This window comes from Cyprinodon tularosa, unplaced genomic scaffold, assembly GCF_016077235.1.
Source record: "Cyprinodon tularosa strain WSP-4 unplaced genomic scaffold, ASM1607723v1 ctg94, whole genome shotgun sequence".
NCBI lineage: Eukaryota > Metazoa > Chordata > Actinopteri > Cyprinodontiformes > Cyprinodontidae > Cyprinodon > Cyprinodon tularosa.
Window position 1 is genome coordinate 1,663,159 of NW_024039718.1, and position 24,859 is coordinate 1,688,017.

The 24,859-nt window shown below is 38.3% G+C and overlaps 2 protein-coding genes across 3 annotated transcripts in view; one reads left to right on the top strand and one right to left on the bottom strand.

Annotated features, from left to right (window-relative positions):
- The window catches only part of mtrex (Mtr4 exosome RNA helicase), a 28,824-nt gene extending 28,254 nt beyond the window's left edge, over positions 1-570 (top strand). Inside the window, exon 27 of the mRNA XM_038275004.1 lies at positions 205-570. Coding sequence (XP_038130932.1) covers positions 205-257 — 53 coding nt within the window. The 3' untranslated portion in view covers positions 258-570. The remainder of the gene's footprint in view (positions 1-204) is intronic.
- plpp1a (phospholipid phosphatase 1a) lies at positions 461-21,609 on the bottom strand. Of its 2 annotated transcripts, none has more exons than XM_038275006.1 (6): positions 21,075-21,609; positions 10,498-10,649; positions 8,790-9,070; positions 6,037-6,094; positions 1,956-2,132; positions 461-1,364 (listed from the first exon to the last, which is right to left on the bottom strand). In XM_038275006.1, the coding sequence occupies exons 1-6, from the start codon at positions 21,130-21,132 to the stop codon at positions 1,248-1,250; spliced, it is 843 nt and encodes a 280-aa protein (XP_038130934.1). In that variant the 5' UTR covers positions 21,133-21,609; the 3' UTR covers positions 461-1,247. The 2 variants fall into 2 exon arrangements, with proteins under 2 accessions (XP_038130934.1, XP_038130933.1); XM_038275005.1 differs by lacking the exon at positions 10,498-10,649 and adding an exon at positions 12,386-12,540 and having other exon boundaries at positions 21,075-21,607.
- Between the last annotated feature and the right edge of the window lie 3,250 nt (positions 21,610-24,859).

Below are 24,859 nucleotides of genomic sequence, written 5' to 3' on the forward strand. Positions count from 1 at the left end.
TCCAAACAGAAAAGTTTTAACTTTAGTTGGAATACACTGCATTTTCCCCTCTCAGCCGGCTGATGAGCAGTGTGCAGCTCCATGTGAGGGAGGATCAGCAATCTAAACAGTTAAATGTTGATGGAATCTGTATTAAACATAATCAAAATATTATACGGGTACACATTCCTTAAAACTGAACCTTTCTTGTTTTTATTTTTGCAGGAATAACGAAGATTAAGAGAGACATAGTCTTTGCTGCCAGTCTCTATTTATAGAGAGGAGGTCCCATGACGTCTTCCACCCTGTTATCTGAATCATTTTACCCCATTTTTTTTATTTGTTTTCTCCATCACATCCTCACTACAAATTTATTTTGGATTGAAAGCACCAAACTAGTCAGAAAACAGAAGAGTTTAGCTTATATTGGGCTTTTTGCTCAAACTGGTTCATACGTCAAACAGATAACATCGAGTCAGTCTTCATGACTAAGATGGCTTTATTTTTCCTTATTTTAAACATTTGTACATAATTGTAACTTTTTCAATAAAAAGTCTGTATGTTGATTTTCTTTCACATACAAAAGCACAATGTTCTGTATTTGTTTTACATGAGATACACAGGAAGCTGTAAAAGCAGCCACAGCAGTCCAGTACAAGGCATCACAGGACGAATCAGTCTGCTCTGCATCAAGCTGACCCAAAACGACAAGTCAACACTTTGATTAGAATATGAGGTTAGACAGCAGCAGCCTGGATGTGCAGCAGGTCTCAGTTCTTTGGTTTAGAGTCAGCCTCATCCTCCAGTGAGTCACTGATTGCCTTTAAAACTTTTCATCTACTTAATTCTGAGTGCTGGAGACATAAAGCTAACCCTAAATCAAACTCTTAAACACACTGACTGCAGTTCAGGAGAAGCAATAAGCAGGATTACATTCACAGGTTTCCAACACCCCTCCTTAGCAGTGGTCAGACCCTTTAGGTGTGTGCATGCAAAGTTTTCCTTCGCCTCAGTAGATCAGCTCCAGCGTCTGATTTAAATCTGCATCAGTTATTTTGGGGGGTAGGGTCCATATTAAGTGTTGATAAACGAGCATAAATTAGTAGAAAATGTGAAATTTAACAAGGCCATATGTGGTTCAGAGGATCAGGTAGTTTGAACTGGACTTCCATGCAGTGTACTGGATGGGGGATTTAAGTGGGATTAAAGCCTTCATTGCTGGAATTTCTGGCTGCGATGGAAGGAAAGGTCTCCCATTCCCACTGAGCTTAGTTTGGACTCTCAAAGTGGTTCCCATTTGTTGGAGTTTCCTGGAGCGTCGTATGAGGGATGTCTATCTCCTTACGGGACTCTGCTGATTTGAAAAAGTCGGACACGAAGAAGACCTGAAAGAATCAGGAAAAAAAAATACATTGTTTTATAATTGCTGCACCGACCAAATTTTTTTATTAAAGTAATGGGCCTAAAAAAAAAAAAAAAAAAAAAATGTGTTCTAACAAGACAAAACAAATTTCCTGTAAAAATAGCCTGCGTTTGAATTAATCCTAAAGGGATCATTCATTGTAGATCATGTGTTTCTATACACATGTAAAGACAAAAATGTCTGCTTCAGAAATGTACAACATGCATTCATCCGAACCATTCTACTGTAGATCTTACATACTGAACCTCTGCTTTAGTTCCAAGTCTGATTTTCAACCAGACATGGCTGCTGCTTGATTCAGTCAGACATTCTGTCCCTGCCCCCAAACAACCACCCCACCATCATGATGCTGCCATCATTTATTTAGGGTGGGTTGGTACATTCTTTTTTTTTTTGGCTTACAAAGCATTTTGTATGCAGCTAAACGTTAATTTTCAGTGTGTGGCTAATGTGGTAAAAATAAAAAACTCAGAAGTATGAATACGTTTAAATGACAACCTAGATGCAACTGGAGATTAAATATTGAAATGGTAGATAACAGATTAGAACATACCACCAGCAGAGCCATGATGGCCCCCTGCAGTAGTCCTGTCAGTACGTCACTCCAGTGATGTTTGTAATCCGACACCCTGGACAAGCCGGTGTACACCGAGGCAGCGATCAGGAAGAACTGAAGGGTTGGTCTGAGCAGCCGCGCCCACTGGACCTGAAGCCGAGCCTGCAGGTAGAGCTGTGGAACACGGCCAGGTTATTTTCACCTTGAACCATAATGAGCAGATTTCAGGAGTATAATTTAAAGGTGACTCTTAACGTAAACTAAATACATCAACAATCAAAACATGTCAACAGTAAAGCTAAAAGGTGTGACTGGCCAAATTAGTATTTTTACATCAGTCTTTGTGGTAAATGCCTCACATCTGTAGCAGAATGTTTGCCAAACTTGTTCTACTGAGATGATCCCGTTTATGTGCCGTCCTATTATTTATGGTTTTGTTCCAAGGACAAACAAGTTTAACCTTTGTCCAGCTCTGCCTTTATTTTCTTCCTGCTGCACTTTTGTGACGCAAATGCTGAGGAAAAAAAAAAACTGCTTTCCATAAGTGAGCTTCCGCCCGATACAGAAGAAAGGAGCTTAATGCATAAATGCTGAGACTTTGTCCCCTGCTCTATTTCTATCCAAGCATTGAATGAATCAGCAGCTCATAAAGTTGATCAGGGGCTTTGCAGTAAAACCAGCTCTGAACAACTTTAGCTCTACGGGTACTGATCATATGGTACCATAGGGTGAAACTAAAGCTACCGGTAAATTAAATCCAACACTGAGCCCATTTGGGTGAAACTCCAGCAGGAAACAATGACAGCAGACATGTTTATCCACGTCATAAAAAGCTTGTTTAATGCAGACACCAAGTAATGGATCCTGTTTGTCCTGAACGTGTGTCAGAGACTGAATGGATCCCAACATATTTATGAAATCCATTGGCAAATAACATCTAGCTGCAGCTTGGAAAAAAAAAAGGGTTCAAATTAGCAAAGATCCTCCCATCTAACCATATACCAATAAACTCAGCTAAAAGGTTTCTCTCTTATACTGGAGTTTTTTAGGGAATTACTAATTATTGCTCAAAATCTCATATTTTGTGGTACTATCGTGATAATTATAATGCTAACTGTATAGCTGTGTGCGTATCAAAGGCAGAGCCCCACAATCACAAACATTAATCTGAAAAAAATATAAAGATTTAAAATGGGCTTTTCAGGACACAAGTTATATAAAGAAGTGTAATTTATATAATTAAACATCCCATAGTAATAGTCTTCAAATTTGCCAATGCTTCCAATAAAAGAGTGAAAGATAAAATTCACAATTCACCTATTTTCAAAATTTTTGTTCTTAATCATCACTAATTCTAATATATTGTTTAAATTAAGAATCAAATTTTTTAACATGACTAGAAATATGTCACAATAAAAATAAAAACCCACCCCTGTTCAGTATAAAGGTTAGGAAAAAAAAATTCCTTTGAGTTTGAAGGTCGGCAGTGACGGCAGGCCTTTGCCATGTTAAAAATATATGTATATATATGTACCGTATTTTCACGACCATAAGGCGCACCGTACTAAAAGGCGCAGTCTCAGTTATGTGTGCCATTTCTGTATTTAACACACACATAAGGCGCACCGGACTATAGGGCGCATTTTTTTATATACAGGTACATGTCCTCTACTACCTTTAAATAGCTCTACTGCGTATTTTAAAAATACAGCGGGCCCAAAACTGAGTATGACTGTGCTTTATTCATGTATTACAAATTAATCAAACCTGCGTGCTGGCCATGAGACAGACACATCGCAGATGACACAGCGCTGTGATTACTCCTAAATTAACTTAAAATCCTGAAACCTGCCGACGGAATATGTTCGCTTTTATTGCCGGTATCCTGGTGCCTGCACTGTAAATTATTTAGATGAAAAACACCTGCCAGCCGCCGCGGTGAGGCTGCTGTTGAAGGGATTTCTACTGTCGGTGTACCGCTGGTATGTGGGGTCTGAGCGCCTCCGACAGAAATAGATAATCTGGATGAACTGACTGCAATTAAGTTTTCAGGTGGCCTTTCTCACTTAAAAACATATTAAAACTACTTTATTCCCACTGATCACAGCAAATATAGCTGCAAGATTTAGATTATTTAGATGAAAAAACACCTGCCAGCCACCGCGGTGAAGAGGAGGAGACCCGCCCAGAGGCTGCTGTTGAATTAAGTTTTCAGGGAGAAAAATAGAGCGGGAGCAAAACTGAGTATGTTTGTGCTTTATTCATGTATTTATTACAAAGTATTAATCAAACCCATCAAAGTCATCATCCTCTGTTTCTGAATTAAACAGCTGCGCTAAATCAGACATGCCAATTTCCCATTCTTCGCTGTCAGAGTCACTTTCCGTGCAGCGCGGCTCCTCAGAAATAATGCCGGCTTTTGCGAAAGCTTGAACAACAGAGCCAGCAGACACATTAGTCCAAGCATCTACAATCCATCCGCAAACGGTGGCGTAACTTGCCCGGCGCTGCCTTCCACTTATCTTGAAACTGTGGTCTCCGTCTGTCATCCATCGCTCCCACGCCGCTCGCAGCCTTACTTTGAACGGCCGCTTTCACACCGATGTCGAGCGGTTGAAGTTCCTTTGTCAGACCCCCCGGGATAACGGCGAGCACAGCGTTCATTTGATTCACCTTTTTTTCACATCGGCTGTGAGATGGGCACGCAGCGATGGTGATGCGTGGAAAAAAGCACCTGGTCTCCTCACTTACACCTGCCTTTCATAATCTCCCCAGCCCGTTTCATTTGCGTTAATATCATATGTCATTAGAGCGCTGTGTCTGTCTCGCTGTCAGCTCCCAGATCAGCTTCTCTGATTGGTTGATGCGGCGCGTCCAGCAGCAAAACTTCAATTTTTCCATCTCGAGCAGCAGCAGCGCGTTGGCGGCGCGCTCCCGACGCGCTGCACCTGCAGCTCAAAACGCGCTGCAGGACCCTTTGCTGCGCCTATACGCGCGTCAACCATTGACTTTGCATGTAAACTCGCTGCTTCTGCTGCACCTGCTGGGTCCGGTTCACACCGATGTCCAGCGGTTGAACAGCAAGCACAGGGTTAATTTGTTTCCCCATGTTTTTCACATCAGCTGTGAGATGGGCACGCATGGAGTTACATATTGACAGCGATGGTGATGAGTGGAAAAAAAACACCTGGTCTCCTTACATTCAGCCACTCTTTCATCATCTCCTCAATGAGGTGGTCTCAAAAGTCGCAGTTACAACACACATAAGGCGCACCGCACCAAAGGGCGCACCGCACATTTTGAGGGGGAAAAAAAGACGTTTAAGTGCGCCTTAATAGTCGTGAAAATACGGTATTCACTATAAAACAACTAAACCATTTACAGTTTGAACGTGTAAATCAGATTTTGAGTTAAGTTTACTGTGCAAGTGCTATAATAGGAGGATCTACATGCACTGAGGCATCTTTAATCTAACAGCTCATTTTATCAGACTTTAGAAATCAAGAGGAAGTTATTGAGCAATGCTGTCATGACTTTGACTTTGCCACCTAGCCAGAGGCAGACCACACCAAGCAGCTATTGATGCATGTAATGTTTGGACAATACATATAAAACTGTTCAGGTACAGCTATTCAAACAGATCATTTCAGGAATAACTACGCTCTAAAGCAGCATATGTGATTAGCAACATTTTTTAAAAGATCTGTTTTTCCAGTAATGTTTCATAATTCTTTCACCGTATGTCAGGGATATTTCCTGTTGACTAAAAGAAGTTGCAAAAGAACAGCATGATTAGTTCAATAATAAAGATCTCATCATGTTAACTGTTTTCAAAGTTAATATAAGTCACACTGAAGAGTACAATTAGTCCGACTTCCAGCGGCAACGCATTATTCGTTAGGTTCTATTAATACGTAAACCTAAAAGGATGTTATCTCGAAAATCAAGATATTTCCATTTAAGCTTTTAATGATCTACAGTCAGGGTCTGGTTATTCTAACCAGTTTTCCGTATCGGTGTTGATGCTCAGTTTCTTTTATGTATCTTTTGCAATAAATTCAACACTTTTTATACTTACAGCGAGGAACAGCATGCAGTACATGGAGAATGACGAGTGACCAGAATAAAAAGACAATCTGCAACAGAAAGACAGAAACCATGGCTCAGGAACATTAAAATTTTTTCAAAAAAGTAAAAACCACTGGACTTTGTTTTCCAAGTTTGGAGACGTTTCGATTCCCATCCAAGAAGCCTTCTCAATTCAAAATGTCTGGATTAGCATTCAAGCTTTATAGAGTAGCCCAGCGAAGACCTGTTGTGGCTTAGATTAAACAAAGGAGAGGAGAGGCTGAAAGGGTCTGCTCTCCCCAACTGTCCTTTGCAATCTTTCTGAAACACAAATGCTTTAATTAGGTGAATAAAAAGCAGGCTACAGCTGTCACTCCTAATAATACAGACAGCTGACAAGACAGGCTCATCTACAGACTGGTTTGTTAGTTTATTTAATGTTCTAGGTCAAACTCTGCTCTCCCTAACTGTCCATTGCAATTTTTCTGAAACACAAATGCTTTAATTAGGTGAATAAAAAGTGCTGGAGACAAAGTTTTGGATTTTATTCCAAAATCTTCAATAGCGACGTGTCGCCTATGTAATGTTTGACTAACTGAGGACAGGAAAGGGGATATTTGTGGAGTCACTGAACGATTCTCCCACCTGAGCTATCAGAGTCTACAGCTCCTCCCAAGTGAGTAGTTAGTTATTTTTGCCCACCCTGTCAGTTTATGACTGTTTCCTGGCAGATTTGCAATGGTTCCATATACTTTAGTGGTGGATTAAACAGAATAAAGGCCATCTGAAGGCACTGGGATGTAGCTTAGTTTTTTTTCTCGCCCCGGGTTAACAATTTTCTATTTGTGAAAATACATCTCAGGCCCTAGTTTAATCACCAACAGTGGGATGTTGGTTTTAGTACCACTTTCTGAACGTCACTGGAAGGTTCTTCAAAATAACTATGAGTAAACGGAGCAGTGATCCAAATGTATTAGTGTTCCTTTAATATATGCATCTTATAAACAAATGTCTGTCTGCACTCTAGAAAGACAAACTCTGCTCTAACCTGAGGCTTTGTCTCTCCTGGGCATCTAGAGTCATGTTACTGTAAGCTGATGCAGAGCAGGCCACTCTGACCTGGACTCTCTTGTTCTGATCTGCAGCACCCTAAACACGCCAAATAAAGCAGCTAGAAATCTGCGTCCAAACACAGCCGGAATCCCTGGATCCCTCTCTGGGACTGCGGTCACACTACATTTAGTAAAAAGGCAGAAAGCAGATAAGGAATGGGAATATCAACAAAGATGCACCACACCCGTGTAAATATACAGTGGGTAACAGTGAAAACTGAGCAGTGGGGGAGAACAGACAAAAGCAGCTAAAGGACACAGAGGCTGAAGCTTTGCGCTGGTAAAGGAAACAAAAGGGCAGCCTAAAAAGTACAAAGGTGCCCGAGTAATAAAGGGGGACATAATGCGCCTCGTCTCTCCACCCTCAGTGCTCCTCTGTGCTGAATGAGAAGAGGAAATCCTCTCCTCCCAACGTTCTTCCCGCTGCTCTGAGCTGATAACAGACACGGAAAAACTTAATAAAACAAGCTTTTACATTCCTGTGGTGTTACTCAGCCTATCTAACATCATATGTGGTTACACTGGTTTCCCCTTTACATGATATCCGCTTTTAAAAATGAACTACATTTTTTTTTATCTTTGATAAAAACAAAACCCATAAGTGGGATGTAGTTTTTGCTGATAATGTGTAACATGTAGAGATTTCCAGATTTGATATAATTGTAGGAAAACTACAATTTAAGCCAAAAAAAACCCCAAAAACAAATCTAAATATTGGACTACATCTTTCTGCATTTGTAATCTCTGACATAAGCAAGCTGACAAAAGCACTCTGCTTCAATCTGCTTTGGTTTAAAGTTCATCTAACCAGTTAGTTAATAATAAATGGGCCAGTTTTTAATGCCTGATGTTGAATTTGTCTCAGTTTTTTTCAGAAATATCACTCAAACCTTTTCAAATCAAAAACTACAAAATTAGTATTAAAGTATGTATGATTATATATGTATGATGTCCTTATTAGTACTGGTCATTACTCAAAACTGTAATATCAGAAGTATCAGAAAGTAAGGTTGCATCAGGGCATTCTTAACATATATGGATTATAGATTAAAATCTTGCTAATCTGAGCAGCATAGAGAATTTCTTTAGCTCCTGTATCTGTTAAGACTTGTTTAGAACATGCAGCCTGGCCTGTTATGCAGAAAACCTGAAGATCTGCAAGTGACCGTGTAACCTTTGCACTTCTAAAACCAATACGAGCAGAAGACTTTAGGAGGATTTATTTCACTCCCATCAAATATCTATAACTGTCAAAAATGCAAAATCTGTTCCCGAACAAGAAAGATTAACAAAGGAAAAGAGAAGAATAATTATATTTAATAGATGTTTTATTCATATTTGTACTCTCCGGCATTTATTTCCTATCTCAGTGTAGGATGTTAAACCACAAGGAGAATGTTTCCTTTCTCCAACAATGCAGTTTCCCTTTTTCAATATAAAGAGAAATTATATTTTCCTCTTTTCTAGTCCAAACTGGTTTAACATTAGGACTGTGGCTTTAGTTAACCAAAAGACAATTCCCCTTTTAAGAGACACACTATTGTTTTTTTTGTTTTTTTATTTATTATTCCCTGAACAGAAACTACACCCTGGATGTTGTGACTAAACTCCATCCAACAAAGGAAAACAGCGCATGTCTGGAGGCACATACCTGCCCTCGTTGACCATCTTTGTGTCTCCAGTGCAGGTGAAGTTTTCAATGTATAACCCTGCAGAGCAGTTGATGAGATCCCAGTTGGGTTTGCACACATCCAGGAAGTGCGGCCTGAGCCGGCCGATTGAATACTTGGCGATGTCTGTCAGGGACTGGCTCATGGCGGCACCGAAGAGAAAGGTACCAACAGCTTTGTAAACACAGGCAACATAGCTGCCAAACGTAGACTTGGATTTAAGGCGGTTTAGATAAACTAAAAGGCACTCGCCTAAGATCATCTGCAAAGGAAGGGATAAAAATCATTTAGGAAAAATGCAAAACAGAAAATAACTCATTTTAAGAAATCAAGGAAAATAATTTCTTATTTATTAATACAAATATTTCACATTATTAGGATTTCAAATAGTTGATCAAATGACAGATAGATATGCTTTAAACTTAGATTATTGGAGAATCGTTATTTTCAAATCAGAATATTTACATCAATGCAGTTGTGAAAAGCCAAGCAAACAGACAGAGCATGACATGCTACAAATCTAAATATTTATAAAGTTTCTAAATTAAAATCAACACTAATTAAGCATGTCTTCCTAACTCTGGACAGAACCAGCTGGTTTTTTTGTTTTGTTTCCCTGTCTGTTCGATAAGGTACACTAAATGTAACCAGAGTTTTCAGAAGGAGAAAAAGCAATCTAATCCAAGGAAGATGTCCACTTAACATTTTAGGAAGTTTATTCCTTATCTTAATTTGCATCTTAATCAAACAATACATGTAATAACTGTCAGAGATGTGTTAGAAAAATATCCTCTTTTTTTTTTTGCATTAATTTGATCATATGTGATAACTGCAGCAGTTCTTTACCATTTGGAGATTTTTTTTGTCTCCTTTATCATCATTTTTGTTGTTGATTAAATTGCTTTTTTACTATACCACATTTATTTTAACTGAATCATGTTTTCCTGCCTTTCTCCCAAAGAGAGAAGAGCCTCTGCGTCACATCATAGTTATCTGGCAGGAAAACAGGAAATAATGAATTGGTATTCAGACGTTACATGATTCTTTAATTTAAAAATAACAAACAATATGCTACAATATAGATAAATGAAAGGCTTCAATCTTTACTTTTTGCTTATATTATTTTTTTATGTTGTTCCCACATGATATAAATTATAATGTATAATAATAATGTTGAAATCAGATAAATCTTTCCTTTATGTTGAGTTCCTATAATGCGTGGATGCAGTATAATACATGTTTGAGTTTTATATCAGAGAAAGCTTATAAATAGCCCAGACCAAACGCCCCATTCTGCAAAGTACTGATCTGATAAAACTACAAAGCGAAGCTGAACCATGTGATGCCATTATTTTTGGCTTCAATACCATGTTGAAAAAATGGTTTTAGATCTAAATTAAAATGGAATCTAAAGTCTCCCTTTAACTGCAAAGGAAGACTTTCCATCTACATTATTTAAACCGGTAACTTCAGATTCATTTAGTGAAAATGCATCTTAGAATAAAAACATTGCTCTCCTGCTGTTTCATATTTATGTATATATATAAAAAATAGATGCAGTTTTTAGTCAAAATGGTTAAATCTGCAGTGGTTTAAAAATGGAAAAGGGTTAAAACTGATTCAAGTGGCAAAAGCAGCTGTTAGAAGAGATAGAAAAGGAAACTGTTAGTAGACAAAAAATGCACTTACAATGATAACTGTGGTGGGAATCATAACTGCTCCTAACAACTGATAGGATATGGTCTCCTCTTTAAAGGGGTACTTGATCGTTTCGTCATTACAGTAAAAGCCTCGGCGGAAAGGCCTGTGCTTCAAATTGAGTATTGCAAATGGGAGTCCCACTAACAGAGAGGCAATGAGAGAGAAAGAATATATGGGTTAAAAGAGGAGTCCAAACATCCTCTCATCATGCCGCAGTGTGTCCCTTAGGAAAGCTGAAGTCAGCAGCCTGCTGAGAAGGTCCAAAGGAACGAAGCAACCCCTCCAGGTAGTTTTCCAGCTTTTCAACAACAATGTTAATGGTTAGGAGTCACATGCTGGTAAAGAGTGAAGGTTAATTCAAACAGTCAAAAGAGAAAAACACATTAATGGAAAGTCTCATGGGGTTAGAGAGGATTACTTTCCCATCTGAGCAGCAGGGATAGAGTTTCCAAACATGATTCAGACCAAACCATCCATGTTTACCTGAAATCACCTCTACTCTGTTTGTTTGTTTGTTTGGAACTCTCCTCTCCCTTGGAACTGATCATAGAAGATGCAAGATGCACTTTTACACATAAAAACAACAACTTAAAGGTGCGTTTCGACTTTTCCAGAAACCAGGGAACATTTTCTGAGTCTCCCTCCCCCAAATAGTGTTTCCAGGCAAACAATAATCGAAATATGTCCGTGTTAGACAACCTTAAACCAGGAAAGATCTGTTTCAGTGGCAAATCTTAACTTTAAAGACACATACCATGCAACTGTCTATGTGTGAGCGGCTAATGCAGTTCAACCGGTTCAACTGGTTTACAAAAAAATATATATTTAAGGTCGTCATCAGTTTTCTGAAATTTTAAAAGCTGTTTTTCCACTTTCATTAAAAGCTTTTAGCAAAGATTGTAATTAGGACTCCATATCAAGAAACGTTGTTATAGTGTTATATAATAAATTGGTTCACCATTAACCTTTGATCCTTATGGTCCAACTGCATCATTATTACCATAAATATAACTTACCGGTAGGCATAAAGGCAGTTAGTCTCTGCATCCAGTAAAATAGAATTATTATCCATGAGTTATAATTTCTTGGCAAATATTACAATCCAAGCAGTTCTTTCTGACTGTGATATTTCCCACCTTCATATTGCATTGACAACTCTAATTTTATATCTTGTTTTCTCTATAACAGCCCAGGTAAAACAAGAGGTTTAGTGATATTAAGTTGCAGAGGGAAAAGGTTCAGAGTCGAAACGCACCTTCAGTTCCTGAAAAACCAAACCAGTAAGAACCCACAGATAAAACCGAAGTAAATTAGGGAAACGGAGCTGACTACAGAAAACTAAAACAAAGAAAAACAAGCCAGCAGTCCGTCCAACTTCCGTTATAGACTCCAGAACCCGGCGTACGGCTGCCTGTGTGTCTGTCGTTGTGATTAACAGCAGCCGTTGAGCATAAAGCCTGCTGTGTGTCCTCCATGTCCAGACACACATCCTTTGCTTCTTCAACAAATAGTTGACTTTACTGATTTTTAAATCCTTTTTTAATTTATTGCATTCCTTGATTTTTTTAAGTGGACATCCTCCTTCGCTCTCAGCTTTTTTTTTTTAAACCACACTTAGCTATCAGAATATACAGAGCATTATTATCTGAGAAGTTTTCACTATAGTGCAGCTTTATCATCTCAGAAAAGCCTCTAAGTAGGTCTTTTGACTTGCCAAACCAGGAAAAAGTTAAGTGTAGCCAATAACTAAACGAATTAGCGACGTTTGACCTGGGGCAATGGCCTCGGCACTCCTTGGAGCACATGTGTTACGCTGGTGTTTGACAAGTCAACATACGCACTCTGAGACAGGCTGCCAGGAGTGACTACTACTTACAGAGCTAATAGGCAGGCCGAGGCCCACAGTGTAGAGCACAGTGGAGGGGATTGTGCTGTGGTGGAAAGGGTACTTGATGCTGTCATCGCTACAGAAAAAGCCCATTTGGTAAGGACGGATCTTACCCAGGTTAAAGATTGCCAGAGGTAGACCCCCTGTGGAGGAGAGATCGGGACGGGTTACCACAGGATGAAGTTAGCGGTTTACAAAATAAAGGCTGCAAACATAACATGTTATTTGAGTATAGAGATTATGTCAAAACAGAAGCCTGCAGTGCTATTTAGGGATAAATGAGTAATCGGCATCAACAAAAGTACTGGCTCATGGTTTTCAGCGAACAAGTATGAGTGTGATGGGGAAGAGCTGAGTCAATATTAATAACCATGTTTATTTACATCTTGTTGCTGTTTGTGTTTCTGAGGGGGCTGGTCATGTGACAGTGATGCAGCACAGGAAATGTATGATGCAGTATTAGTGCCAAAATGAGCACTAATGTGAACCCAGTGGCGCCCATTTCCTCAGAGCAGGACGTTACATCCATTCTGATGCCAGCTACTATTCTGATTATTGATAGGCTGGAGCTTTGGAGAGCCTGGCCTCTAACCCGATTACCTACTTCCTCTGCTGTTCATTAGCACAGATAGCCTGGTGTTAGCATTGGATAGCATGTTTTAACTAATCATCCACTAGAATAGACACACCAAGCTGAAGTTGAATGCAGCTTTTGAATTTGAAAACGTCCAGAGGACTATTCCACCACTTCCTTCACCACCTTAGTCATCTGTAATCCACTCTAGCAAAAGATCAAAATATAATTAGACTCCACCAACCTGCATTGTATTATTCTAGAATAACCTAGGGTCTCCAGTCCTGGTCCTCAAGATTTACCATCCTACAGATTTTAGATGAATCCCTGCTCCAACAAAGCTAATTTAAATTATTTTTGCTGAGTCCAGCGGCTCCGTCCTCAGGAGGCCCGATTCGGAGGCCGATTCAGTCATAGTTTGGTGCCGAGGCCTGTTCGGTAGGGCTGAGTATCGACATTGGTCTTGCTATACGATATGTGTCACGATACTTGGCTGACAATACGATATCACATATTGCAATATCACTATATATTCCGATATTTTTCCCAGCTATCAAAATTAAAAGTATAGAAAAAAGGCAAAAGATTTTCATCAGATCATATTGATCGTTTAGGTGTTTTTGTCTCTATGTTGTTTGGGGTTTGAGTCAGTTCACGTCCACTGTGACTGCCTCAACTACAGTTATGGCGCTGCGCCGCACAGCGTAAGAGCTCCACAGGGCCATCTACCGTAGTGGTGCAGAAGTAGCTTGTTGCCTATTTTCCCTCATTGTTTTAGGTAAACATGTTTTTATTTTAATGATATTAAGAACCTGAAAGATTGATACTATATTGGACTACTGAAAAATTATGATATATTGTGAAATGTATTTCTTCCCCCACACCCCTTCTGTCTAGATTGGAAAACTCCTTGTCATGTGAAATGCAGTTTAATATAATACAAGTATGTGAATAGTTTCTTCTGAAATTAATGAAAATATTTCCTTTAAATGGTTAGCGAGTCAGATATGTGGTCAGTAATGGTTTGTTGAAAGGTTTTATCTGTCCCTGTGCAAATGGGTTTGGCTGACATTTAAACACAGATTCCAATATCTCTGCAGTTTGGTGACAGTAAGTCTGATATTTGCAATGATGGTACCGCTGCTGAAGCTCCTCGAAAATGTTAGTAGCACTCAGAACAGTAGTATGGTATCCATTCTTCGCCTGCTTTGTGTGTCAACTGTTGCAGTTGCTAGGCGACAGAGCGTACGGGCGGTGAAGGCTGGACCCGTTTGAATCCAAAGCCAAAACTCTTCTAGCCTCCTTCTTTTGACAGAGCTCAAAGGGCCCAGTTAAGGTAGACTGTATTACCTTTTCAGAATGCCATCATATTTGGGTCTGGTAACGAGCCATTCATTTGATTCAGCTGTGTTCAAGAAGGGATGCTTCTAAAAACTAACGGGAACAGGGTTGGAGACCCCAGCTCTATGCTCATAGGAGTCTATATTAAAACCTGTTTGGAATTTGTCAAACCTTAAGTTATTTTGTGAAAATGTGATAAAGACCTGTTTTAATGAAGAGTGTGGACACAACTAACAATTATTTTGCAAATCGATTAATCTGTTGATTAATTTTTTATTAATAATTGGATAGCAAAAGTTTACTTGAAGGTATAGAAGATTATAGCACATTTTCCAAAAAAGACCCACCCTCTCTATTTAAAAAAAAAAAAGAAAATGCACATGCACCACCCTGTACCTGCTCCCAAGAGGGAACACCTATAAAATGCATATAAGAGCCCATTTCTCCTTGAGCACGCTCTGTTTAAAAGTTGCTGTTTGCATCGCTCATATAAGCTTAATTTCCAAAAAAAGATTTGCAGTTTTTCCACTGTCAGACTCACCACCGCTAAGTGAAAATGGGGACGAGCACGTAGGACGGCCTTATGTAAACATGTCACCAGAATGATTGACAATTAGGAGGACCACTTATTTTGATCATCCACCTCGAAAAAGAACATTCTCCACTTTACCTTTAAAGAAGACTTTGTACAAGATTAAACCAGGTGAAACTAAAACCTTTTTCAATTGAGTTCTAGATAAACGTAATGACAGACATAAAAGTTATTTTCTTAAATGTATAATGTTGACTTTTTTTTTTAACAATCTTGATATAATTGCTGCTCTACATGGGTCGCTCTTTCAGCGAAAGGCACGTTTTAGAGTCTCTAGTTGACGATTATTTAAACAATCGATTAATCAGATTATTTGTATTCACGATCCTTTTTCCTTAACCCACGTGCTTTTCTTTTTTTAAATCCAGTAGCAGTATGGCTACTGGATTAGCACCATTTTGTTGAAATTGAATCCAACTGTTAAAAAAAAAAAAAAAATCTACATTTAAAATCCACAAAGCCTTCTGGTATTCACACACCAGCTGGGTTTAAGGAACAGATTTTAGGGATGATTTTATGCCAAAAACACACACCCTCGGTGATAAAGTGTGATAAGAATATTATGTTCTCTAGAGAGGAGCAGGCTTTGGAAACCCAAAATCTACAGGATCAACTAATGGATGCTTAGTTTATTACCAATGAGAATAAATACTTTTATAGTCAGAAACCACAAAATGTATGCATTATTGTCTTCAATCAGCAGTTTTATGAGTCAAAGGGAAAAAAACAAACCGTATTGTACGGACTGCAGAAACCAGCTTTCTTTATTCTTCTTTATTAAAGTACTGAGAGGCTATTGTTCAAAATCAAATAGCTGCATAGCACAACACTCCCTACAGATAAAATACCATAAAGATAAAAGATCCAGCTAATTGGATTTGACAGTTCAAAGTCTGCTGGCAAAGCTGCTGTCATCTCTCTGTCCTATTTAACCCATTGAGCTCCAGTAAAGAGACTTCATCATCATCCAAGCGGAGGCCAAGTCAATAGCTGAGTTGCAACAACTACTAATGAACTACAAGCAGACGGGCATCATAAAGCAGGTGGGACAGGGACACTAAGACAACTAGTTTAACATCAGTCTTTTAATCCCACATATCAGGTTTTTCTCATCATCCACAAACACTGGTTTATTTAACTGTGGTGTCAGTGGCCGGGCAGCCAGCAGTAACTTCATTAAGCTGATTATTTCAGCTATGTCAGCTCAACAGGGCCAGTGCTGTCTTCTCAGCTCTCTGTGAAACAAACTTATTAAAATCATCCTCATCCCAATTTCATTTAGAGCGCACTCAAAATGATTTGCACCTCGGGTGTGCAAAAACATCTGCCTTGCTTGAACAGCATCTCCTCTTGTGATTCCTATTTTGAAAAGAGGCCTCTGAGTCAAATTACAACATCTATTCAAGAGAAAAAAATAAAAATCAACATAAAACAGTAAAATCTAAATGATAAAAATCCACCACTTATATTTGTTTCATTGCACTAATAAAGAACAGCATTCATTGGAGTAATCTTACTAATAAAATGTCTTGTTTTAGGAAGAATGAATACATTTTAAGCCCTTTTATATATTTCTATTTGGGGGCATAATGTGCAGGCCCGTTGTTCCTATGTATTCATTTTAATAGTTTATTACACATCTATGCAGTAAAGCGTGACCCCCAAACCTGGAGACAAATTGCCAAAGATCCCCAGTTATATTTTAATAATAAGATTTATTTTGTAGAGTGAGTTTGGGACACACTTGTCACTCATTGAGCTGGAAAACTTTCTTAACATTAAAATCAGCTTGGAGTAAAACAAAAAACTTATAACACCCCTGCTGCACAGGCATAAACTGGTAATAACAAGGTTTAAATAATACTTTCACATAAAATATCACATTATAGAGTTTTATATATTTGCAGCACTGGAGTTGGTCTCTAACTTGCTGCTGAACACGACCACTCAGCTGGCTGAAAAAGACATAACTGCACTATTCAGGACTGTTTGGAAAGTTTAGAAAAGGCGTCTCTGAGTTGTGGCCCATTTGATGATCTCTGACAGCCTTTAGTGCTGCCAGGTTTAAATTCTAGCTCAGTGTTTGTGAGTGAAGCAGTTTAAACCTTGGAAAAGACCGATAAATCCCCGTCATAAGATAGCTGACTCAGATTATAAACATACTGACTGTAAGCACACAATTTTTCCTCTTACTCACCATGCATCAATAAATGACCAAAAGAAAACTCATAGTTAATAAATATCTTTTACTATTTTATTAGCTTAAAACAACAACAAAAAAGATTGGTTTTCTGTTTTAGGGTCTTGTGTTGACTACTCCTTTTTGGTCACATTAAGAACCAGCAAATAGTTTCAAATCAAGAAGAAGAAAAGGGGTTAATTGCTTAGTTCAGAGTCTAACAGTGAATCGGCCCTTTATAGAGACAGATCAGCACTCTAAGCACTTCAGTTAAGTATATATAATGACTCAATATCAGCCATTGCAGATAATGTAACACAGCACTTCAGCATCTACATTAAAACTAGATTCGCACACACCTATCTTCGGTTGTTTTGCTTCATGTTACAGACTTTGTGGTTCGGTTTGAGGGAAAAAAAAAAGCAAACCGAGTTGGTGAAATGATTCGAAGCAAATCTAAGCCTCATGTTCTCTTAATGTCAGGGAATTCCCACGAGCGCTTTAAAAAAAGTAAGATCATGCTCTACAGAGACCCAGAAATTCCTCATGTGAGTGCAAACATCAGGAAATGGTAACACTTAATGATAAAACAAACAATGTTGTAGTCAAGAGCTGGTCCAAGGTCCAACATCTTTAGATGTTTCACAAGTAACTAGTGAGCAAACAGTGTAAAAAAAGATTGACAAACACATCAGACACCATTTGTTAAACTTTGGGAAATGATTGCTTTTAAACATGCCAAATGATACAGATACAGGGTGGATAGAGAAAAAGATAAAGGATATAGATTGTCCTTTATCTAAATAAAGAATGAAAGGAATTTCTAGGTCAGGTGATATTTTTTTCTGCAGCTCACACCAGTATGGGTATTTTTTTTCTGACTACTATGAGAAAAATATAAGCATAAGAAGAACAATCTCACTGTCAACTAATACTTTTTTTTTTTTTTTTTTTTTTTACAATTTAATGCCTAATAACTAAGTCTAATAACTATTAGACTTTTGTTGTTGGAATTCCATAAATGACAACCCCAGATAATCTGAGTTTTGAGTTTAGAAAATAAAGGCAGGGAAAAAAAGTAAAACACTCCCTGATCGTTCTCCAAACCCTTTCAGTGAACATACAATGATTACCAATCAGAAAACAATCAATTAGCTCTAAATTACCGGTAGGACTTTGTTATAGGCACATTCTGGGGTGAGGATCAGCTGGTATAGTCACCTTGAGTATAAACAAAAATAGTATTTAATATAAGCTGATTTCTTCTACCCAAGACAAAAAATGAGAACAAATATTATCACAACTGTAAACATAGCATGAGACTGGTTTTGACTTCAACAGCTGGTTAATTAGTCCAGCTATCTGCTCAGGGAGCTACACACAGCACACATGCTAAGTGTACAATTAAAACGAAAAGATATTAAACAGTATTATGATGAAAGTTTTGGCAGAATTAATAAAGATACAAGGCTATCAATCTGTTAAAATATATTTGCATAGCCGCAGGAAGTGGGGACACTGTAGCACCCCCTAGAGGCGAGAGGCGGGGTTTTTAAAAATGTATTAAAAATAAATTGCACAATTTTTACATTTCTAATGAATATTTTTGGAAATTATTTTGACTTGTCTTATTGTACTACTATGAAGTCAGAAAAAAGTCCTTCCTAGAAACAAATTGAAGAAAACCCCTTCGTGAATGCAGGTGTTCTGTCACATCAGCATACCCCGTCAGACCGGCATACCCATAGTCAATACCTGTTAATCCCTTTAGTTTTACTTTATCCCTGTTTATCCCTTTGGTTTTGTATGAAAAATACACTTTAAGCTACCTCAACAGGGGTGTATCCCTTTAAGTCATATACAAAAAAAATTAAGGTCAGATCTCCAGACTAAATGTGAGGTTAAATGTGTAATTTAGTCTGGTCCCGATGAATGAGAAATCGTAAAATTGTTGATGAGAACAGCCCATTGTTTTTCAAATCATGTCTGTTCCTATTGGCCAACGCTCTGAGCAATGAGCGCAACTGACTGTGACGTAGTAAGCGCGACAGAAAGCTGGTGGGGGAGTGTAAACAAACAGCCTGTTGGTAAAACTGCAAATACGTCCTTCTCAAAAATGAATGAGCGTAGAGTCTCTTCCTGCTTATGTTTTAACGAAAACCCCAAGTCTAATCCTTCCAAAACTGATTCCAAAGCTGAGTCAAACGAAAAATGTTCAATAGTTGTTGCCATCTTCCTTGTTGTGCTTTCTCCAGCGTTGTGCAGCTTTGTCGTCACGTCCTCAAACCCCGCCCACTTGGCATCCAGAAATTCAAAACACATCTCTGCGTTGTGATGGGACTGCCAGTTCCAGGCCCTGGAGCATTGATTAAGGCTAGACTCGCAAGCAAAAATTATTTTGGCCGCTGGTGGGTGGGGCTAGTTTACTAGGCTAATTTTAAAGTGTATTTTTCGTACAAAATTAGAGGGATAAACGGGACTAGCATACGCTTATGCAAATCTGACGTCTTGCGTAGCAGGGGTGTAAATAATAATCGTTTTGTATCGATCCAACAGCCGACAATCCGATGCATCAACACGTCTGCAAGAGTATCTATTCATGTATTTTTTTTTTTCTTTTTTAAATCCATTTGCTCCTGGGCGTAATTCTCCCTCCCGTGCTGCGGTGGTGCTAAACCTATTTTGCCCTCCTACCTCGCTTCCTGGTTAAACTCCTGCAGCAGTGTCTCACAGTGAGCTTGACACAGACATTTTTGATTTATGCCCAATATTGAAGCATGGTCTGCGCTATACGCTGTGGGTCTTACGGCCGAGGCGGTGAGGAAGTGGGGGCGAGTAGTCCGACAACGGAGGGACATGAGGGCCAAAAAGAGCGGGGATCCAGGTGGAAAAAGGGTCCCAGCGTTCTCACGCACCTCGCTCTTCTAGCGGGTGAAACCTCACGAGTCGTTTTCCACAATTTCGGTCATAAAAACAAAACAAGCCGACCTCCTGCCTGCGGCACAGGACAGCTACAATTTGGGAGAGGTGCGGCGGAGCGTCTGCGGAGGGGGCGGCGAGGTATTGCATTGCACTGATTTTGTGCAGTATTTTTTGATGCAAGGCCTTTCAGAATCTACAGCGCAAGGGCATTATTATTTTTCAGTGAATGAGGTTTTAATAGGCCTAGCTGGACTGCAACTTTTCTACTTCTGTTATTTGCTGTTGTTTCTAAAATAAATGCATAACGATATTACAGCTTTCATTTTTTATTTCAAATTTGAAACATTGTCTAGCCTGTAAGGTAAAAAAAAAATAAAAAATGAACCAATTAATCAAATCAAATCGTATCGTGGTGTATTCTTGAGTATCGAAAATAATCAAATCGCCATGATGGGTGTGATTTACACCCCTAATGCGTACTGACTATAGGTATGCTGGTCTGACAGAACAGTGGCTTTTCAAATTGCCGTAAGGCCAATTAACGTTTTTTTTTTATTATGAAATTTAAAAAATAGTACATATATTCACCTGAGAACTAATTAATAATTGATGTGATTACTAATGTTTTTGTGTTACAGACCCTGGATGCAGAATTGCTATTACTATTTTTATTTACTGTAGTTTATAATAGGTCTATATTCACATGGTTATTTTGTCCAAGAAAAAAAAAACATGTTCTCAACGCCCTCTGATCGAAATTTGTTGGACGCAAAGTTCACTCATGCCTCGGGCTATTGGCTGCTGTCATTCTGCGTCTAATTATTATGTCATTAAAAAAAAAGAGAGACAGTATAAAAGCTTCAAACAATCTTGAAACTATAATATAGAACATGAAACATGTTACTTGATAGTAAGCACACAGTCCTGGAGGTGTCTCACTCCCTTCACGTGATGGTAAGCTGTTTAAAAAGCCCAGAATGAAGATTAAACCCGAACACAAAGCAGCTTATATGGTTACCAAGGGAACAAAGAGTCCACAGCAGAGAATTAAAGGTGTAAACACACATACCTAGAACCAGACAGGCTATATCGAGCACAACAAAGGGGATTCCTTTGCCCTCAAACATGTTGACTCCTGTCCGTCTGGGTGTAGAGTCCCTGTCTCTGCTGAGCCTTAATAAACCGTAGAGATGAACGCTCCTCCTCTGTTAAAGCTCCGGCTGTTGCTGTTTTTACACTCAGTCCATGAAGATTTAAAAAAAGGTACCCAGCGGTAAACGGCAGTTAAAATATCACAACAAGGGAGTAAAAAAATAAAACGAACCAGCTCCGGAGGAGAGAGAGCAGCTTACATGTGAAGCGTCTGCCGCTGGAGCCGCCAGCCGCAGCTGTCGCTCTTCTTGTTCTGCCAACGGCTGAACATGAGCCTCATGGTGGTTTTACAGCTGCTGACTGATTTTAAATAAAACAACTCGCTCTCATGGAGGACCCGGTCATTTAGTAGAACACCTGTCCCCTGTTTGGCTTCTGCTGCAGGTGAAATACGATCCGAAAACTGTCGAATACGTCAGAGACTGCAGCAGGCCGTGGCGCTGCGTTCAAGTACCGGGGATTAGGTCGTAAATAAGGAGCGCCTGATGCGTCCACGACGCGTCGGTAGAGTTGTGATAAAAACAGGTTACTCCACGATTCTAATATGAAATGCTGGCGTAACCCACCCCCAAAACAGTCTATGGTTTTCATTATGTCTTCTTTAAAAATAAAATAAATATATACACTAATATTGTGTCAGAGTTGTAAACAGGTACATAAATGTAGTGTATGAAACCATTTTTAAATGTTTCCACCATCAAATGAAATAATGATTTTTAAGGTTTATTTTCATCAAGGCTCCTCGTTGCAATTAGCATTTATGGGTGGGACAGTAGCTACTCCAAATATCAACTTCTGGCAATATTCTTTTTATTTCCTTGTGATTAACTTTAGGCCATTGATTAACCTTTGTGAGTAAATTAGATTGTTCTCTGCAGAAACAGCTGGGAATGGACCCCAAGGTTGAGAGGACGGGGTTTGCTATTTACAGGGATAGGGAATTTATCATTTATTTTGGTACTAACTTCCATTTTCAACATGTTTCTCTCAATTGTATCCTCTTACAAATTCAAAATGATAAACATTTTTATGTGAGCCAAAGATTGTAGAGATACCAAATAATAGCCATCAGATGAGCTGATTTATATCAGGCAATCTAAATTATATGTTTACATTCCGATGTAGCTTTATTCTGAAGAGTCCCTGGGGAAATGTGAGGACTTTATTCCTTGTACTTTAACCATGAGACTGGTTGACTTCTGTCCAAAGAAGAACATTAAGAACCTTTGAAATTCTGCCTGAAGTACACAGAATGTTGAAAGTTATTTTCTCTCAAGTTAGAGACATATAAAAAAAAACAACAGAAAAACGTTCTGTGTGGCCACTGAATAATGTTTAGTACTCAATTAAATGGATTGGTTTTATTCACCATTCTATGTAAGACGCCTGACAGGAATAAAGAGTAGGGACAAATATTCTCCAGGAGCATTGGATTGAAATAATCCATGCACAAAACTAATCTCTCCAGCATGGTAGAGTATATGTTAAAAGACAACAGTGATAATGAAGTGGACATCAACTTGTGGGGTAGGCATGAATAACACAAAAATATGTCTGGATCTGGCCTTTAAGTTGATAACCAGTATGTCAGGGTGACTTGCAAAAAATCTTAATAAAACTATTTCCAATAAAGCGTGTAAAGGAAAGAAAAATGAGGACACAAATTACCTTTGTGCCATGAATAAAACTTTTTAAAAATCTGGTCATACCATAATTTAAGTGTTCCAGAAACTTTATTATTCTAAAGTTCAAAAAACCTGAATCGGTTAAACATAAATCAGTTTTCAGAACATTTATCCTAAGCCTTTAGCCAGAACTACAAAGAAAAGGTTTAGAGAAAAGGATATTCATGTGCTACAATAACCCAGTCAAAGTCTGGGTCTAAACTGAACGGAAAATCTTTAGCAAGTCTTGAAATTGACGTGCTAGAGTCAACTCGCTGGTTGAGCTTAAAATGTTTTGCTAAATAAAAAAAAAGCAAAGCATGAAGAAGCACATCCTAACATGTTTTCAGCTGCATTTGCATTGAAATTTGGTTCTAAAAATGAATTTATACAATTATTAATAGTTTGAGTTTGACTGTTAAGGTCAAGCTAAAAAAAAAATCAAGTCATTAGAACACCTTTGTAAGACAATGTAGTAAAGCATTACATTTTAAACATTGTATTAATCTTATCATCCACTTAAATCTAATTGTCTGTGACAGCAGATTGTTCAACAGACAGGGGAGTTGTCTACCAAACATAATCATTAGCTCAATAACCCCATCTAGAGCCCTAGAAGTAAAGCTACAAGAGTGGCTGAGCTTACGCATTTATCCAAAAACCTGGTTAAGATTAAAAATACAAGTGACTCATCTTTAATAAGTTGGAGTTTGAGTAAAACTTTCCATAGTGGGACACTTCCTTTTAAAATAATGAGAAAAATCAGTAGACTGCAGCTTTTATGTTTTGGCATACATAACTCGTGTGAATTCAAAATATTTCCACAGTGTATCACATCCACAAATAATAATAATAATTGAACTTTATTGATCTCACATTGGAGAAATTTACCTCTGCATTTAATCCATCCCTTTGGGAAGCAGTGGGCTGAACATCGTGGGACGCCCAGGGAACAGTGTGGGGTTTAGGGTCTTGCTCAGGGACCCAGCGTGGCAATCTATGGGAGTGGGGCTTGGACCGAGAACCTGAGGATTCCAAGCTCTTTGCCCTAACCACTAGGCCATCGTTCACCGAAAAGGTGACATATATCTTTATTTCCTCTTTGATTTTGGAGAAACACTGAAGCTCTTAATAAGTCAGATTCAAATTAGTTTAACATAATGCTGTACTATTTAATTGTTTGCTAGTCTAACAGGTCTCATACATTAACTGCATAATAAATAGCTTATAATATGTTTTATTAAAATATTATTTAACACTTAAGTATTTTGTATTTTAAAGTATTTTTGAATCAAACAGACATAACACAAATTACTATATTATCAGAAGAAAAAAATTGAAAATTCAGCTTTATTTAATGTTATTACAGATCAGAATAACACAAACTTGTCCTTGGAAAAATATCAATCAGTTGTAAATTGCATAAGAAAATGCTTTCACAATGCATATATCTGTTCATTTAACAAATGTACATAAAATCACAAGATAATCACACGATAAATAACCTTATGGTTAATTAAAAGTAAAAGAATCACTGCAAAAAGGTAAACAAATGCTGAGCATTTTGATCCTCGACCCTTATTCTATTGAACAAGTGCTAGACGGCCACTCAAAAATATATTTCAAGGCAAACATATTTAAAAAATGCTTACTAGTTTTAATTATAATTTACCTCAGTATTGCACAGAAAATCCATTTGATCAAAATTAAATTAAAAAGAACTTGTTCTGACTTATCAAGTCGTCGTTAAAGACACCCCTGTAAAGGTTTTTACATATACGTTAATGTCACAAACAGAGAGTTTTAATTTATTTGTCTTAATCTTGAATTAAATGTAATACCTGACAGCCAAACCTACTGGTGTCCCCCCCAAAAAATCAATGTCTTTACAAAAACTGCTGTTTTTCATTGTGAAATGTGCTGATGGTGGTGGGGGTTGTTCTAAAAACGGTTGATCTTAAAGTTGGTTTTCCACCACTCAATAATATCTCACATTAAAGCTAGGGTTTTACATAAATGCATTGCCGTTAAACAGCTC

Bases quoted from the DNA above. Each gene is read 5' to 3' on its own strand.
- plpp1a (XM_038275005.1), bottom strand. From the start codon at position 21,132: ATGTTTGAGGGCAAAGGAATCCCCTTTGTTGTGCTCGATATAGCCTGT. The intron at 6,095-8,789 runs GTATGTGCCTCC...TTTCTGTTGCAG, and splicing joins AAGATGGTCAACGAGGGCAG to ATTGTCTTTTTATTCTGGTC. The intron at 1,365-1,955 runs GTATGTTCTAAT...TGATTCTTTCAG, and splicing joins CCATCATGGCTCTGCTGGTG to GTCTTCTTCGTGTCCGACTT.